Source organism: Meles meles, chromosome 1 (assembly GCF_922984935.1).
Source record: "Meles meles chromosome 1, mMelMel3.1 paternal haplotype, whole genome shotgun sequence".
NCBI classification, from domain to species: Eukaryota; Metazoa; Chordata; class Mammalia; order Carnivora; family Mustelidae; genus Meles; species Meles meles.
In genome coordinates this window covers 178750444-178767392 of record NC_060066.1, presented here as the reverse complement: position 1 = coordinate 178767392, position 16949 = coordinate 178750444, and the positions used below count along the sequence as shown (strand labels likewise).

Here is a 16949-nt window from a genome sequence, read left to right as displayed (position 1 = left end):
TAGGAAGAGTTTTCCTCTCCAGTGCTGAGATCCAGAACTTGTTCAAAAAGGTACAACCTTTGCTCACTGAAAGAGAAAAGCTGCTCACTTTTCTGGAAGCGTGCCTAAGGAACTTACCAGAAACCAACCACATAGCCAGAAATCAATAACCAGGGAGGTTATTCAGAGAGGTGTTCCACCAGAGGCACTTCAGTACAAAACTACAAACAATACACAATGCAAACTACACTACCAATGGGGACAGCTAGAGGACACTGCTGTCCGTCACCCTGTACTGCAATACCTGAGCACCAGGGAAGTCTCAAGCGCCACAGGAGCCTGCTGTTGGAAAAAGACAGCACACCAGCACCTGGAAGCTAAACCATTTCCCCCTGGAGCATTACTCCAGGGCCCTCTACTGTGTGAAAGTTTCAGTGCCAGCTGAGGGGGAAAAAAGTTGTTTTTAAAGGAAACAGATCAATTTCCACAGAGCAGCCAAAAAGGCTGAATTTGGAACGGAGGAGTGAGAAATCAATAACCAGAACATTAGATAAAGCAAAAAAATGAAAAAAAAAATGAAAGGAGAAACAGAAAATTCAGTAATTAGAGCTGGATATTCAAATGCCCCTCTCTCAGTAATTGGTAAAATAATCAGGCTTCCCTTATCTCTCAAGAGATAAAATCAGCAAAAATACAAAGGCTTAAATATTATCAACCAACTTGACCTACAGAAATTGATTGATAGAGAATATCTCAACCAACATCAGCAAAATACACATTCTTTTCAAGGGCAAATGGAATGCTATCAAGGATAGAAACCTTGGGATATGCTATAAATACATCTCAGTAAATTGAGAAGAACTGAAACCCTATAAAGTTTGTTCTAGTACCACACTAGAATTAAGTTTGAAATCAACATCATAAAGAAATGTAAAAAATATGAAAATACTTGGAAATGAAAAAACATTTCAAAATAACCCAAAACTCAAAGAAGAAATAAAATATACACATAAATTAGACAATATCTCAAAATTAATGGAAACAAAAAATAACATCAAAATTTAATAAGTGCAGCAAAATCAGTGTTGAAAGAAATTTTAGCTTTAAATGCTTATATTAGAAAAGCAAAAATATCTAAAATCAACTATCTAAACTTCTATTTTAAGAAACTCAGAAGAGCAAAGCATGCACCAAGGAAGTAGAAGAAAGAATAGTAAAGATTAAAATAAAAATCAGTAAAATTGAAAATAGGAGTACAGAGAAATATCATGAAATTAAAAAGTGGTTCTTCAAAATTATCAACAAAATCGAGAAGCCTGGAGGCTAAGCCATCCAAGAAGAAAATGCAAATTATCAAAGGGAGGAATAAGTTAAGAAACATCATCACTACTAATCCTCCAAAAATAAAAACGTAAGAGTAAAGTATGAACAACTTTAAGCAAACAAAGTAGACATCTTAGACAGATTTCTTGAAAGACACAAATATCAGAGTTAACTCAAGAAGAAATAGATACATAAGAAAGAACTGATGTAGTAATTTAACCCCCCTTCTCCAAAAGAGCCCAGGTCCAGGTGAATTCTAATAAATACTTAAAGATAAAATAATATCAATATGGGGCAACTGCGTGGCTCAGTTGCTTAAATGGCCGACTTTTGGCTTCAGCTCAGGTCATGATCTCACAGTCATGACATCAAGCCCTGCATTGGGCTCTGTGCTCAGTGCACAGCCTGTTTCAGATTCTCTCTCCCCCTCTGCTCTCCCTGCTCACTCTCTCTCTCAAAATAAGAAAGAAAATATTAAAAAAAAAATTATCACTCCTATACAAACTCTTCCAGGAAATAAAGGACACATTTCTCAATTCATTTTATGAGGCTAGTATTACTTTGATAATAGAGCAAGACAGAAAAATTACAAAACTACAGATCAAGTTTCTCATAGATATAAAAATTAATAACAGACACCTGTGTGGCTCAGTAGGTTAAGCATCCAACACTTGATCTCAGCTCAGGTCTTGATCTCAGGGTTGTGAGTTCAAGCCCTGCACTGGGCTCCACTCTGGGAGTGGAAACTACTTAAAAACTGTATAATTTGGGGGCGCCTGGGTGGCTCAGTGGGTTAAGCCGCTGCCTTCGGCTCAGGTCATGATCTCAGGGTCCTGGGATCGAGTCCCACATCAGGCTCTCTGCTAAGCGGGGAGCCTGCTTCCCTCTCTCTCTCTCTGCCTGCCTCTTTGTCTACTTGTGATCTCTCTCTGTCAAATAAATAAATAAAATCTTTAAAAAAAAAAAAAAAAAAAAAACTGTATAATTTGCTGAGCGAAATAAGTCAAGCAGAGAGAGTCAAGTATCATATGGTTTCACTTATTTGTGGAGCATAACAAAGAACATGGAGGACATGGGGAGATGGAGAGGAGAAGGGAGTTGTGGGAAATTGGAAGGGGAGATGAACCATGAGAGACTATGGACTCTGAAAAACAACCTGAGGGTTTTGAAGGGGTGGGGGGTGGGAGGTTGGGGAACCAGGTGGAGGGTAATAGAGAGGGAACGTATTGCATGGAGCACTGGGTGTGGTGCAAAAACAATGAGTACTGTTATGCTGAAAATAAATAAATTAATTAAAAAAAAGAAAAAGAAACTGTATAATTGATGGGTAGGCAGATGGGGTAATTGGGTGATGGGCATTAAGGAGGGCACCTGATATAATGAGCTCTGGGTATTACATGCAAACAATGAATCACTAAAATCTATCCCTGAAACTAATAATACACTATATGTTAACTAAATGGAATTTAAATAAAACTTTTTTAAACAAATCATTAACAAATATTAGAAAACTGAATCCAGGGGTGCCTGGGTGGCTCAGTGGATTAAGCCTCTGCCTTTGGCTCAGGTCATGATCTCAGAGTCCTGGATCAAGCCCAGTGTTGGACTCTCTGCTCAGCGGAGAACCTGCTTCCCCCCTCCCTCTGCCTGCCTCTCTGCCTACTGGTGCTCTCTATATCTCTGTCAAATAAATAATTAAAATCTTAAAAAAAAAAAAAAAGAAAACTGAATCCAGAAAAACATAAAAAGGATTATATGCCATAACCAATTAGGATTTTTCCCAAGAGTGAAAGAAGATTGGTATACCATTGAAAATCCATAACATAATGAACCACATTAATAGAATAAAAGGGAAAACACATGAAAAACACATGGAAAAGCATATAACAAAACTCAATACTCATGCATGATATAAGCTCTCAACCAGTTAGGAACAGATCTCTTCATCTTTTATCAATAACATATCTTCTAATAAGAGTTTTTTTTAAAATCTACAATAAAAACTACAGTTAACATCAGGGACGCCTGGGTGGCTCAGTTGGTTGGACGACTGCCTTCGGCTCAGGTCATGATCCCGGGGTCCCGGGATCGAGTCCTGCATCGGGCTCCCAGCTCCACGGGGAGTCTGCTGACCTTCTCCTCACTCGTGCTCTCTCTCACTGTCTCTCTCTCAAATAAATAAATAAAATCTTTAAAAAAAAAAAAACTACAGTTAACATCAAATTTAATAGCAATAATGTTTTTCCCCTCACATCAGAAACAAAGCAAGAATGTTTGCTTTCACCACTTCTTTTCAGCAATGTACTGGAAGCTCTAGCCAAGGCAGTAGGGCAAGAAAAACATTAAAGGCATATATATTAAGGGCGCCTGAGTGTCTGGTTAGTTAAGCATCTGACTCTTAGTTTTGGCTCAGCTCATGATCTTGGGGTCCTGCGATTAAGCCTCGCATCAGGCTCTGTGCTCAGTGGGGACTTTGCTGGAGATTCTCTCCTTCCCTCTGTCCCTCCCCCAACTAAAATAAATGAATAAATCTTTAAAAAAATTTTTTAATAAAAGGCGTGTGCATTAGAAAGAAAAAAGTAAAACTGCATTTATTCTCAGACAGTATAATTATGTATATAAAAATTAACTTACAAAAAAATCAACAAGAACAACAAAAACCCTACCTGACCTAATAAGTTTAACAGGTTCAGGGTTCAAGATAAATATGTAAAATCAATTTTATTTCTACAGAATAGTAAATAAGAATTCAAATATAAAGTTGAGAAAATAATTCTATTTTTTACCAACAAAAAGAATGACATAGTCAGAAATAAATTTAACAATAGCATCAAAAACAATGACACATTTAGAAATAAATATAACACAAGAAATGCATGACCTGTGTACTAAAAACTCCAAAACACTGCTGAGAGAAATTAAAGATTATCTAAAAAATAAAAAAATAAACACACCATGTTCTCACATCACAGAATTCATAGTTTATGAAGGCATCAACACTATTCCTATTCACCATTCTTCCTCCCAAATTCTTATATGGAAATTGACAAGCTGACTCTAAAATGTATATGGAATGTAAAGAACCTAGAAATAGTAAAAAACAAAGCTGAAGGACTTAAACCTGATTTCAAAACTTACTATAAAGCCAGAGTAATCAAAACAGTTGCATTGACATAGGCTAGCCATATAGATGAATGGAACTGATTATAGAGTCTACAAGTAACCCCTCACATTTATAGTCCATTGGTTTTCAAAACTGATGTAAGGAAACTCAAAGGGGGAAAGGACAGTCTTTAGCAAACGCGGAGACAACTGATCAGCCACATTCTGAAAAGAAAAGAAAAGAAAACAAACAAAACAAAAGAAAAAAAAGAACTAGACTTTTGCCTCTCATCATAGACAAAAATTAATTCAAAATGGATCGTAGACCTAAATGCAAAGGAGTAAAACTATAAAATTTCTAGAAAAAAATTAGGGGGAAGTGTTTATGACCTTGAATTAAGTGACGATTTCAGATATGACACCAAAAACATGAGCCATATATGAAAAACATTGATATATTGCACTTCACTGCTTTTATTCTTTGAAAGATACCATTAAGAGAATGAAAAAACAAGCCACAGACTGGGGAAAAAAAATTTACAAATCATATATCTGATAAAGGACTTATATTTAGAATATTTTAAAAAAACTTTTTATAAAAGCTTACAACTCAATAAAAAGACAAACAACCCAATACAAAAACTGGCAAAAGATTTGGATAAGCATTTTAGAAAAAGATATATGAATACCTAATAAGCGCATGGAAAGATGCTCAACATCATTAGTCATTATTGAAATGCAAATTTAAAATACAATGAGATAGAATTACACATCCACCAAAATGTCCATAGAGTTGTCCCTTGGTTTCATCCTTGCATGATGCATTCCAGGTGGACCTCCTGTGGATGCCTGAAACCAGGGACGTCACCGAACCCTAGATATACTGTATTTTTTCCTATACATTCATAGCTATGATAAAGTTTAATTTATAAATTAGGTACAGTAAGAAATTAAAAATAACTAATAACAGAGAACAATTATAACAATATACTGTAATGAAAGTTAGGTAAATATGGCATCTCTCTCTCTCCAAATATCTTACTGTAATCACTCTTATGTAATCAGCCTTCCTGTGATGATGTGAGATGGTAAAATGCCTACATGATGAGATGAAGTGAGGTGAATGTCACAGGCAGTGTGAGGCAGCATTGGGCTGCTACTGACCTGAAAAAATGTAAGAAGGAGAATCATTGTCTTCTGGACCCTGGTTGATCATGGGTAACTGAAACTGTAGAAAGTGGAAACCACTAATAAAGGGGACTACTCTACTCCAAAAGATTCACAATACCAATTTTTGGGGATGGTGCGGAAAAACTGGAACGTTTGTACATTGCTGATGGGAATTAAAATGGTACAGTAACTTTGGAAAACAGGTGGACAGTTTCTTTAAAAGTTAAACAAAACAAAGAGGCAACCCACGGAATGGGAGAAGATATTTGCAAATGACAGTACAGAAAAAAGGCTGATATCCAGGATCTATAAAGAACTTCTCAAACTCAACACACACAAAACAGATAATCATGTCAAAAAATGGGCAGAAGGCATGAGCAGACACTTCTTCAGTGAAGACATACAAATGGCTATCAGACACATGAAAAAATGTTCATCATCACTAGCTAAGCCATCAGGGAGATTCAAATCAAAACCACATTGAGATACCACCTTATATCAGTTAGAATGGCCAAAATTAGCAAGACAGGAAACAATGTGTGTTGGAGAGGATGTGGAGAAAGGGGAACCCTCTTACACTGTTGGTGGGAATGCAAGCAAATTTGGAGAACAGTATGGAGAATCCTTTAGAAATTAAATATAGAGCTTCCCTATGACCCTACAATTGCACTACTGGGTATTTACCCCAAAGATACAAATTTAGTGCAAAGAAGGGCCATCTGTACCCCAATGTTCATAGCAGCAATGGCCAAACTGTGGAAACGGTCACCAAACTGTGGAAAGAACCAAGATGCCCTTCAATGGACAAATGGATAAGGAAGATGTGGTCCATATACACTATGGAGTATTATGCCTCCATCAGAAAGGATGAACATCCAACTTTTGTACCAACATGGACAGGACTGGAATAGATTATGCTGAGTGAAATAAATCAAGCAGAGAGAGTCAATTATGATATGGTTTCACTTATTTGTGGAGCAAAGGAAATAACACGGAGGACATGGGGAGATGGAGAGGAGAAGGTAGTTGAGGGAAATTGGAGAGGGAAATTAACCATGAGAGACTATGGACTCTGAAAAACAATCTGAGGGTTTTGAAGGGGCGGGGAGAGGGAGGTTGGGGGAGCCTGGTCGTGGGTATTACGGAGGGCATGTATTGCATGGAACACTGGGTGTGGTGCATAAACAATGAATTCTGTTACACTGAAAAGAAATTAAATTTAAAAAAAAAGGAAAAAAAAGTTAAACACAGGGGCACCTGGGTGGCTCAGTTGGTTAAGTATCTGCCTTCTGCTCAGGTCATAGCCCTAGGATACTGGGCTCCCAGCTCAGTAGGGAGTCTGCTACTCCCCCTCCCTCTGCCCCTCCCCTTCCCTAATGCTCTCCCTCAGGGTCTCACTCTCTCTTGCAAATAAATAAATAAAATCTTTTAAAAAGTTAAACATATACATAGTATACAATCCAGCTTATAGCCATATATTCATAGCAGTACTGTTCATAAGAGCTAAAAACCAGAAATAATCCAATATTCATCCAAATGTCCATAAAATAGAAATAATGTTAAATGTAGAAAAAAATTTTAGGAGAACTGCCTTCATGAACTATCTCTGATCTATAAACATGCTGTGTCATTTCATTTGCTTTTTTAAGCTGATCTTTAATTTCACTCCAATGTTTTGGAGTTTTAGAAAGGGAAATAAATTTCATACAATAGAATACTAATTTGTCAATAAAGAAGAATGAAGTACTAATACATAGAACAACATGGATAGATCTCAAAAATGTTATTCTAAGTGAAAGAAGCCAGACACAAAAGACTATATATAATATGAATCTATTCACATGAAATTTCTAGAAAAGGCAAAGAGAGAAAATAGATCTGTGGTCGTTGGGGATGGGAAGCAGGCATTAGGAATGCTGGTAGATGAGCATCGGGGAATCTTTCGGGTCATGGCAGTATCACAAATTGAATTGTGAGGATGGTTCACAACTGCATAAATTTTCTAGAAGTCATTTAACTACAATTACAATGGTGAATTTTATGATATGCAAATTATGCCTCACTAAAGCTATTACTGTAAGGGAAGAAGGGAAGAATGACTCTGCCTTTCTTACAAGAACTATGTTTCAGAGTAAACAAATTGCTAATAAAGAAGATTTCTTTTATAGAGGAATTCCAGCTAATAAATACAGAAAGTGACAATATTAGGAAAATCACACTTTGTCATCCCAACTTAAAAGACGGATCTCAAAGTTACTTGAGGAAAGACTGATGAGGAACTTTGCAATGGAAGAATCAGGCTGGTGCTGCCTGGAGCTAAATCATCAATTTTAACATCACTAAACTTAAGACCATCAGACTCATATACGACTTGATATTTTACAAGTACACAGCATCAACTCTGAAGGATTCTTGCCAAAAAAATAAAGCCTGAATCTAATCAAACCTCTAGATCTAATTATCAGTTTACATAATACAGTAATAAACAACTCAACAGTCCTTTAAGGAAGCAATCAGTCAAATCCAAGTTAAAGGATATTCTAAAGGACTTGGTTTTTCTAGTAAATTCACAGCGGTAAAGGGGTGCCTGGCTGACTCAGGCGGTGGAGTGTGTGACTCTTGACGTTGGGGTTGTAGGTTTGAGCCCCACGATGGGTGTGCAGATTACTTAAAAATAAAATCTTAAAAAAAAAAGTGAGGGACACAAATACAGAGAAAAAGACTCAAGAGGTAAACACTGATACATAGAGTATGAACTATACCTTGATTGGATTCTGATTTTAGCAAACCAACTGTAAAAAGATGTTTTGGTGACAAGTGGGGAAATCTTCATAATGACGACATATTTGATATTATTAAAAATTATTAATTTTCTTGCATGATACCAGCATAGTGGTATGTGTGTATGTGTATCTAGAATACTTGTGGTAAAATGATGTAAAGATTTGCTTTTAAAGATACCCACAATTACTTTAAGTGGCAGGGTGCACATGTAATAAGACTGATAATATGTTGAAAATTGTTGAAGCTGGACAATAGATATATTGGGCTTCATTGTCCCATTCTCACCACTCTTAGTATGTTTTTAATTTTTCATATTAATATGGTTAGTGGACAATGAAAGACTGTAAACCTAAAGAAAAAAAGTAAAAGAAAAAGGGGAGCCACAGCTCACAAGAGAGGTCAAAGATAAGGACTGACGTGTAAGTCTTCAGAAGATAGAGAATACATGAAGCCTAGTCTTTGAAGAGCAAAATATAAGGAGAAAATAGAAAATAAATACATAAAAAGAGACCAGAGAAGTAAAGCCAGTGGAATAGTAATATTTAAAGACAGAGCAGAGAAAGAGGAGTTTTAGAAAGATACCAAAAAGTAGAATCAGTAGGATGGGAAGAGACCTAAGAGAAAAACTAAATCAGAAAAAGCAAGACAAGAAAGTTTCCAAATAATAATAACCACAATAATAACCACTAAGTACTCTTCTTATAGTCCCAAAATTTCAAATCAAATAGAAAAAAAGGGGTACCTGTGTAGTTCAGTCAGTTAAGCATTCAATTCTTGGTTTTGGTCCAGGTCCTGATCTCATGGTCTATGAGACTGGGCCCTGTATGGGGCCCTGAGCTCAGCAAGAATCTGCTTGAATATTCTCTCCCTCTGTCCCTTCCCCCGCTCCCACTCTCCTTCTCTTTCTCTCTCTCAAATAAATAAATCGATCTTTAAAAAAAATACAAATAGTAAAAAAAAAATTGTTTTGAACAAAAGAATTTCAGATGAAATAATTATCTCATATTTAGATGATATAACAATACTAGATATTAGATAATATTTAGATATTTAGATATCAGAATTCATATTTTCTAAGATACACAACACAATTTCCCAGTTATTGAGGAAGATATATAAGAAATATTAACATTTATTTAATGTTAATTTTTAAAAAGGCATTTACCTACTAACACCAAACTGCCGCCTATCTAATCCATCAGTGAAAGATAGAATATCAAGCACTAGGGGCGCCCGACTGGCTCAGTGGGTTAAGCCTCTGCCTTCGGCTCGGGTCATGATCTCAGGGTCCTGGGATCGAGTCCCACATCGGGCTCTCTGCTTGGCGGGGAGCCTGCTTCCTCCTCTCTCTCTGCCTGCCTCTCTGCATACTTGTGATCTCTATCTGTCAAATAAGTAAATAAAATCTTAAAAAAACAAAAAAGAGTATCAAGCACTAGAACAACTACAAAAAAATAAATAAGGTATTGACACTGGCCATAAAGAGTTCTCTGGATAAGAATCATTAAACTGTATAATTCACAAAGATAAGACAGTAAGCTGGCCCTATTTCTCCCCATATGCCCACATTTCAGCATGGTGCTGGGTTCCATGTTTCTACAAGGCTGGAATCCCAGTGGGGTGCAGAGGGGAAAAACAGGTGACATTGATGATGCACATTATTGTTGATGTTTTGAACCACAGATATTTATTAGACCAAACTGGTGATCTCAGATCCCTCTCTAATCACAAGAATAAAAAACAGAGTTTTTCATTTCATACCCAGAGCTTGAGTAACTTATTCCCAAGTATATATACAGCGTTGCATTGCTGCTCTCAAAAATAGTTGTATATTTTTATAGTTGATTCCTAGTACTTTGAGGAATTTACTATTAATCACAGCCTTGAAAATGCCACTTCAAATAATTTACCAACATATTAGATGAAATACAAAATGCAAATCATATATAATTTTAAGCTGCCATTACCTCAATCTTCTATTATTTACTCTATTAATTTCTAATACACTGGGGTTAAAGACATATGCTTGCTTGCAGAGCAAAGCCCCACCCAACGTGGATCTCTATCTTTACATCAAAAACACTTCATATCATCTAAATCAATATAAGGTTCAAGTAAGTCTTTTTGATACCCACAGACCTAACACAGAAAAAGCAAAAACTCTCAGCCTCTGTACAGCACATATATATTTTATTATTTCCAGGTATATTCTGAAAAATGTTTTTAAAAATTGTTTTTAAATTATCAACTCAAGATTTTTAAAATTCTTAGTAGACTCTTTTTAACTTTTACCTAACCCAAGATTAAGAAGCGTAATTCTAAAATGTCCTAGACATTTTAGAATTAATAGTCTGCTAAGCTAGACATTTGGTCCTAGAATCAGGAATTTTTAAAGACTTACATTCAAGCTGTGCAACCACATCTCCAGGGTCAACTGCTTCAGGGAACACCTACAGAGGGAGAGCAGGGAGGGAGGCAAGGTGGAAAGGAGGAAGTGAGAGGAATATACACATAAAACAACACTCTCTGTGTTTTCCCTCTCATTCCCCAAATACTCCTTTCCCAACCAAAGAAACTTTTGACGTTATTGAAGACTGTTACTTCGACTCTGCTTCCCATGATCACTATGGAGAATTTGACAATTGCATATTACGGCTGGCCGACGCTCCCTCTCCAACTTTACCCGTGCTTTATCTTCACCTCCAGTTCCTCCCCTGCTTGCTTCTATGGTCATACTGGCCTTCTTGGTGCTCCTGCAACTCATCAAACTTATTCCCAACAAGATGCCTCTATATTTGCTATTCCTCTGCTTTGAATACTTTTCCCCTAGACCTTTGAATAACTGATAGCTGTCTCATAATTCAGGTTCAGCTTGTTACTGCCTTCTCTATCCTTCATAATTCAGGTTCAGCTTGTTACTGCCTTCTCTATCCTTTAAATTAGATAATCCCCCTAATCACTCAGCCCCTCCCTGTCCCCCTGCCTTCCCTTTAGTTCTTTCATGACACTTACCACTATCTAAAATTGCATTATTCCTGTGTTTACTTGATTATTTTCTGTTTCTCATATTACAATGAAAGCTCTGAGAGAGGAGGCTGTTTGTCTTGTTTACCCAGTGCCTATAGAACAGTACATGGAACAAAGTGAGACATGGGTAATTCCTTGCAGAAGAAAAGGAAAAGGAAGGAAGGAAAGAAGGAAATAAAAAAATGAGGAATATGATTAGTAATAACGAGAGGCAGCAGTTTCAGGGAAAAATAGAAAAGAAACTCATAGATGAAGTACCACAAGATAGCCATTGTAAATTTTTACCTATTAATGTCTCCTCTCTCTTTTTTATAAAAATTATTTAATACTCAGATGCTCTATTTTAAATAAAGCCCACTAACACAATTTTAGAAATAAACTGATCCATCCTGAAAAAGAGGCAACTGATTCAATGCATAAGTAATGAATATTTATTTTCAGGTTTAAATTACAAATCTCCTTTTGAATAAACCAAAGTATATAGTCAGCAACAATAATTTGTGTTCTGGGTTTTTATCAAAAATTCAGAAGTACTCTGATTATTTGTAAACATTTGAACTCACCTTTTCAAACACCATTCTGGCATTGAAGACCAGTGGAAAATTGGCTGGGACACATTGTGTCTTTTTGTATTGGCCAAACACACAGATGCTAAGATAGATGTCCTCCTTGTCTTTCAGCACCACTCCTGGACAAGTTACCTGAATGAAATTAAATAGAGAGATGTAACTGCTTTACGAATCCCCTGAACTATCCTACTAAAATACTTTACAAGGCATTACATAAAAACAATAGTCTGCTAAGCTAATAAAATTACACTCAAATAAAAAAAGGAGAGAGAGATTCTCATGTTTGCAGAGCTAAATGAAATGCCCTTATAACTTCCATCCCTCTGAGAAATCTATGATTTTCCATTTGGTTCTTTGTGCCACATTTGAAGCTCTGTGTACTGGCTCTTGGGACAGACACTAACAGTTTTAAACAGTCAGCCTTAGGCACCCACTTTATGTTGAATGCTGATATACACTTACTCAGCATCATTTAATCACAAAGGATTAAGACTCAGCAGAAACGCAGCACTATCCTAGAGGACACACACAAAAACTAGCGATTAAAAAGCACAAATCTGACCTGTACCATCCTAAACAGCAGCCGATACACACCCTCATCAAAAGCCATATGACAAAGTTTCAAAGCCAGTGAATGAAATTTTTTAAATATGAAATTGTACTTAATTAGCCTCATCATTGACAGAAAGTATAGGCACAAAATATAGGGTTTCTAAAAACTACATGGCACAGTCTCCCCAGTCCCTGCCATATTTCATTGGCAGTGATCAACCACACACTTAGTAGGATATTAAATGCTCTCTAAGATTTGAATCCAACTTACCCACATAGTAATATTTCTCAATGGCTCCCCAATAATACAAAGTATTTTTTATTATCCTCTGAACGCACACATTACATTCTCCCATTATCTGGATGATTATTCAACACTCCATTCCATCTCCTCCTCATTTACACTCACCACTTCCCAAGGCTTACATCAATCAACTGCATCTCCTACACAAAACTTCTTTTGACTCACCAGCTATCATTATTCAATTCAATCTAATCCAAACATTTACCAAAAATTTACTATATTCAAGTAAATACATTTTAGATTCTCATAACATTTTGTAGTTCTCTTAAGGCCCAATTATTGTCTCCACACATTTTAATTAAGTGAATACATCTCATATTTTTAAATTATAATAGCCAAGGACAGAAACTTTATTTTCCTCATCAATATATCCAAAACCATAGATTTTGGTATTTGGGAGAAGCTTAGAGATCATCAAGTACAGCTTCATATTTTTTATATATGATAACAACAGAGCCCCAAGAAAGTATAGGTGATACTCTTATTTAAAATGACACAGTAAATGAATGAATACAAAAAATTCAAAAGTGCTCAGAAAAGTGCCTAACAGAGCATTCAACCAATACTAGCTATAGCTAGTTTCGACTGAAAATCATTATCATTTGTCATCTCAACACATTCCTGCACTGAATAAATGACTAAGACTTCATGTCTCTTTATACAGAGCAGCTAAGATTATTTTCTGTGCCAGACATTTTGACTCCATCTCCCTCTTATTGTTTTCCACTTCTGCCCTAATATACTCCCCCACTGATCATTAAAATCTATTAAAATCCATGTCCTCAGCAAATTTCATGTTGCCCATCACCTTCATTTCTTACTGTGCCTCACTAAAATCAAATCTGTTAGAATCCCTTTAACGCCACAATACCCAAGGTGGTATCTGAAAGCCACTTATGCCTATAGTTGTGGCTAGTCCAAAATTTAGATAGATACTGAGTGTAAAATAAAAGATTTGGAAGATTTTGAAGACTTATTCAAAAAGATTTTGAAGACTCATTACAAAATCAGCACAAAATATCTCATTAATAACTAATGCCTTGAATATACCGATCTAAATAAAATTATTATTAAAATTAATTTATCTACTTCTTTTAACTTTTTAAAATGTAGCGGTAAAAAATTTTAAATTACATCCTTGGTTCAAATTTGTTACTTATATTCTATTTCTATTGAGTAGCACAGCTGCTCTAATTGTCCTACTAGAAACTACTATCTTTCCAATGTGTAAGATATGTGAGAAAGCATGAGTTTTTCTCATCCACAATTCTACAAATTCTGCCATGCCTTAAAAGAACATTGAGCAGCTTTCCAAAAAGAAATCAGGAAAGGAGGATGGGTAAAGAAAATCAGATGGGACAAACAGAAAATAAAACAACCATATGGATAATTACATGAATGCAAATATTCTAAGCATTCTAATTAAATAGCAGAAATTGTTCAGATTGGATGAAAAGGCAAGACATAATATGTGGTCTTCAAAGAAAATTCCTTTAAAGATAAATACAGACATAGAAAAGGTACTTTCACTCTGGAAAACAGCATGGAGGTTCCTCAAAAAGTTGAAAATAGAGCTGCCCTATGACCCAGCAATTGTACTACTGGGTATTTACCCTAAAGATACAAACGTAGTGATCCGAAGGGGCACGTGCACCCCAATGTTTATAGCAGCAATGTCCACAATAGCCAAACTATGGAAAGAACCTAGATGTCCATCAACAGATGAATGGATAAAGAAGATGTGGTATATATATACAATGGAATACTATGCATCCATCAAAAGAAATGAAATCTTGCCATTTGCGACAACATGGATGGAACTGGAGGGTATAATGCTTAGCAAAATAAGTCAATCAGAGAAAGACAACTATCATACGATCTCCCTGATATGAGGAAGTGGAGATGCAATGTGGGGGGTTTGGGGTGTAGGAAAAGAATAAATGAAACAAGATGCGATCGGGAGGGAGACAAACCACAGGAGACTCTTAATCTCACAAAACAAACTGAGGGTTGCTGGGGGGAGGGGTGTCGAGAGAGGGTGATGGGTTTATAGACATTGAGGGGGGTGTGCTGTGGTGAGTGCTGTGAAGTGTGTAAACCTGGTGATTTACAGACCTGTACCCCTGGGGCTAAAAATACATCATGTTTATAAAAAAATTTAAAAAGTATAAAAAAAAAAAAAAGAAAAGGTACTTTCAGAATGGTAGATCAAATACCTCCAAAAATCAGCCCCCTCTATAAAAGCAAAAGGGAATACTACCAACAACTGTCAAAATGAACTTTTTACAGCTCTAAAAATTAACCAGAGATGTGCAACAATCTGAAGAGCATTTATTGGAGAAAAACAGCCGAACTTTGGTTAAAAAAGTGATACTGTGGTATGTTAATATATTCTACTCCCAATCCCCTCTACTCAGGTCTTCTGAAACCTTGAAAACCGAAATCCTTAGAATTATAGTAGTCATGAAAACCAGCAGTCCCACAGACACTGGAGGAGAACAGGTTCAGTGCTACCCAAAAGCCCCATCCCTAGGAAACTGTCATTATTTGATCTGTCTGATAGTACCCTGGAAGCCCAGGGTACTATCACAGGGATTTTATTTGACTTGAACTAGAGTTCACTCATATAAAGAGCCTTTCTCCTCAAGGCAATTGTCAAAAACAATCAGTAGCAATTGTTTAACACCACAGATGCCTGAGGCAGTGATCACAAGTAAGGCAAAATATAACCTGGTCAAAATGCTTAAAAGATAAAGCTGGAAAATCATGTATATGGGTGTGTGAGGGCTGGGGAGGGTGCTGTCTTTGAGAAGTACAATATATTCTTGGCAATTTAGAAGATCATGCACATGTTCAGGGCTGTGCATGTGCCCAGAAATGACCTGATGAAACCCTAATCTCTCACCTCTAGCTGACCTTGAGGCTTTGGGATAGTTGGAAATGAAGGCTAAGCCAGAGTTGTAAACTCCCTGTAGGGCTTAGAAAACATGCCCCAACAAGCACACAGAGATCCTTAGCAAAGACTGGGAGACTTATTGGTTGAAGACATTTAAAGGATATATAAATCCAATCATTAGCGAGTCATTAAGTTAACCAAGAAGAGACTCTGGTGGCCACACATGACAAAGAATACAGACTTTAACTCAGGAAAGTAACTAAACAAACAAAAAGCAACAGCAAACAATGAACCCTGAGAAATAAGGGGGAGTTTGATTTACAGAGTTCCCTATTATATTATCTAAAATGTTCAATTTTCAACAAAAAATATTATAAACAAAGAAACAAGAGTATGATGCATACACAGGGGAAAAAGCAGTCAATAGAAACTGTCTCTGTGGAAGCCCAGAAGTTGGCTCTACTAAACAGAGACTTTAAATCACCTATTATAAATATGTACAAAGAACTAAAGGAAACCTTGTCTAAATATCTAAAATAAAGTATGGCAACATGGCAATAATGTCTCATCAAAGAAGGAATATCAATAAACAGAAATCATTTTTTAAAAGAACCAAATAGAAATTCCAGAGTTGCAAAGTACATGACAGAAATGAAAAAAAAATTCACTAGAGAAGCTAGCAGAAGAAAGAGTAAGTGAACCTGAAAATATGTCAATTGAGATTATCATCCTAAAGAACAGAAAGAAAAATAAAGAAAAATGAATAGACTCTCAGAGATATGTGGGATACCATTAAGCACAACAACAAAGATAATAGGAGCCCCAGAATAAGAGGAGAAATGGCCAGAAAGAATATTCAAAGAAATAATGGACAAAAGCTTCCATAATTTAAAGAACTGCAATCTACACACCAAACAAGCTTAAAGAATTCCAAACCACATACATCATAATCAAACTTTCAAAAGACAAAGATGAAGAGAGAATCTTTAATGCAATACAAGAGAAGTGATTCAGCAAGTACCAAAAATCCTCAATAGGTTTAACAGCGGATTTTGCTTCAGAAACATGAAGCTAGAAGGAAGTGGGATGACTTATTCAAAGTGCTGAAGGAATTTCATAATATTTGCATATTGTACTTCAATTTTTTCAAATAAGAATTCAATTTCAACAAAAAATTCTCTTCAAAAAGGAAGGAAAATTAAGATATTCTTGGATGAACAGAACAGATCATTAGCACAACGTC

At 36.1% G+C, this 16949-nt stretch overlaps 1 protein-coding gene across 4 annotated transcripts in view; it reads right to left on the bottom strand.

Moving 5' to 3' along the window:
* The window catches only part of SPATA6 (spermatogenesis associated 6), a 140585-nt gene that overhangs the window by 110237 nt on the left and 13399 nt on the right, over positions 1 to 16949 (bottom strand). For 3 of the 4 annotated variants that reach the window (XM_045980552.1, XM_045980564.1, XM_045980556.1), the window contains exons 2-3: positions 11949 to 12086; positions 10760 to 10808 (exon numbers count right to left, since the gene is read on the bottom strand). In XM_045980552.1, the coding sequence (XP_045836508.1) occupies positions 10760 to 10808; positions 11949 to 12086 (187 nt within the window). Of the gene's footprint in view, positions 1 to 10759; positions 10809 to 11948; positions 12087 to 16949 lie in introns of those variants that run through there. The other variant, XM_045980569.1, reaches the window with a different exon arrangement.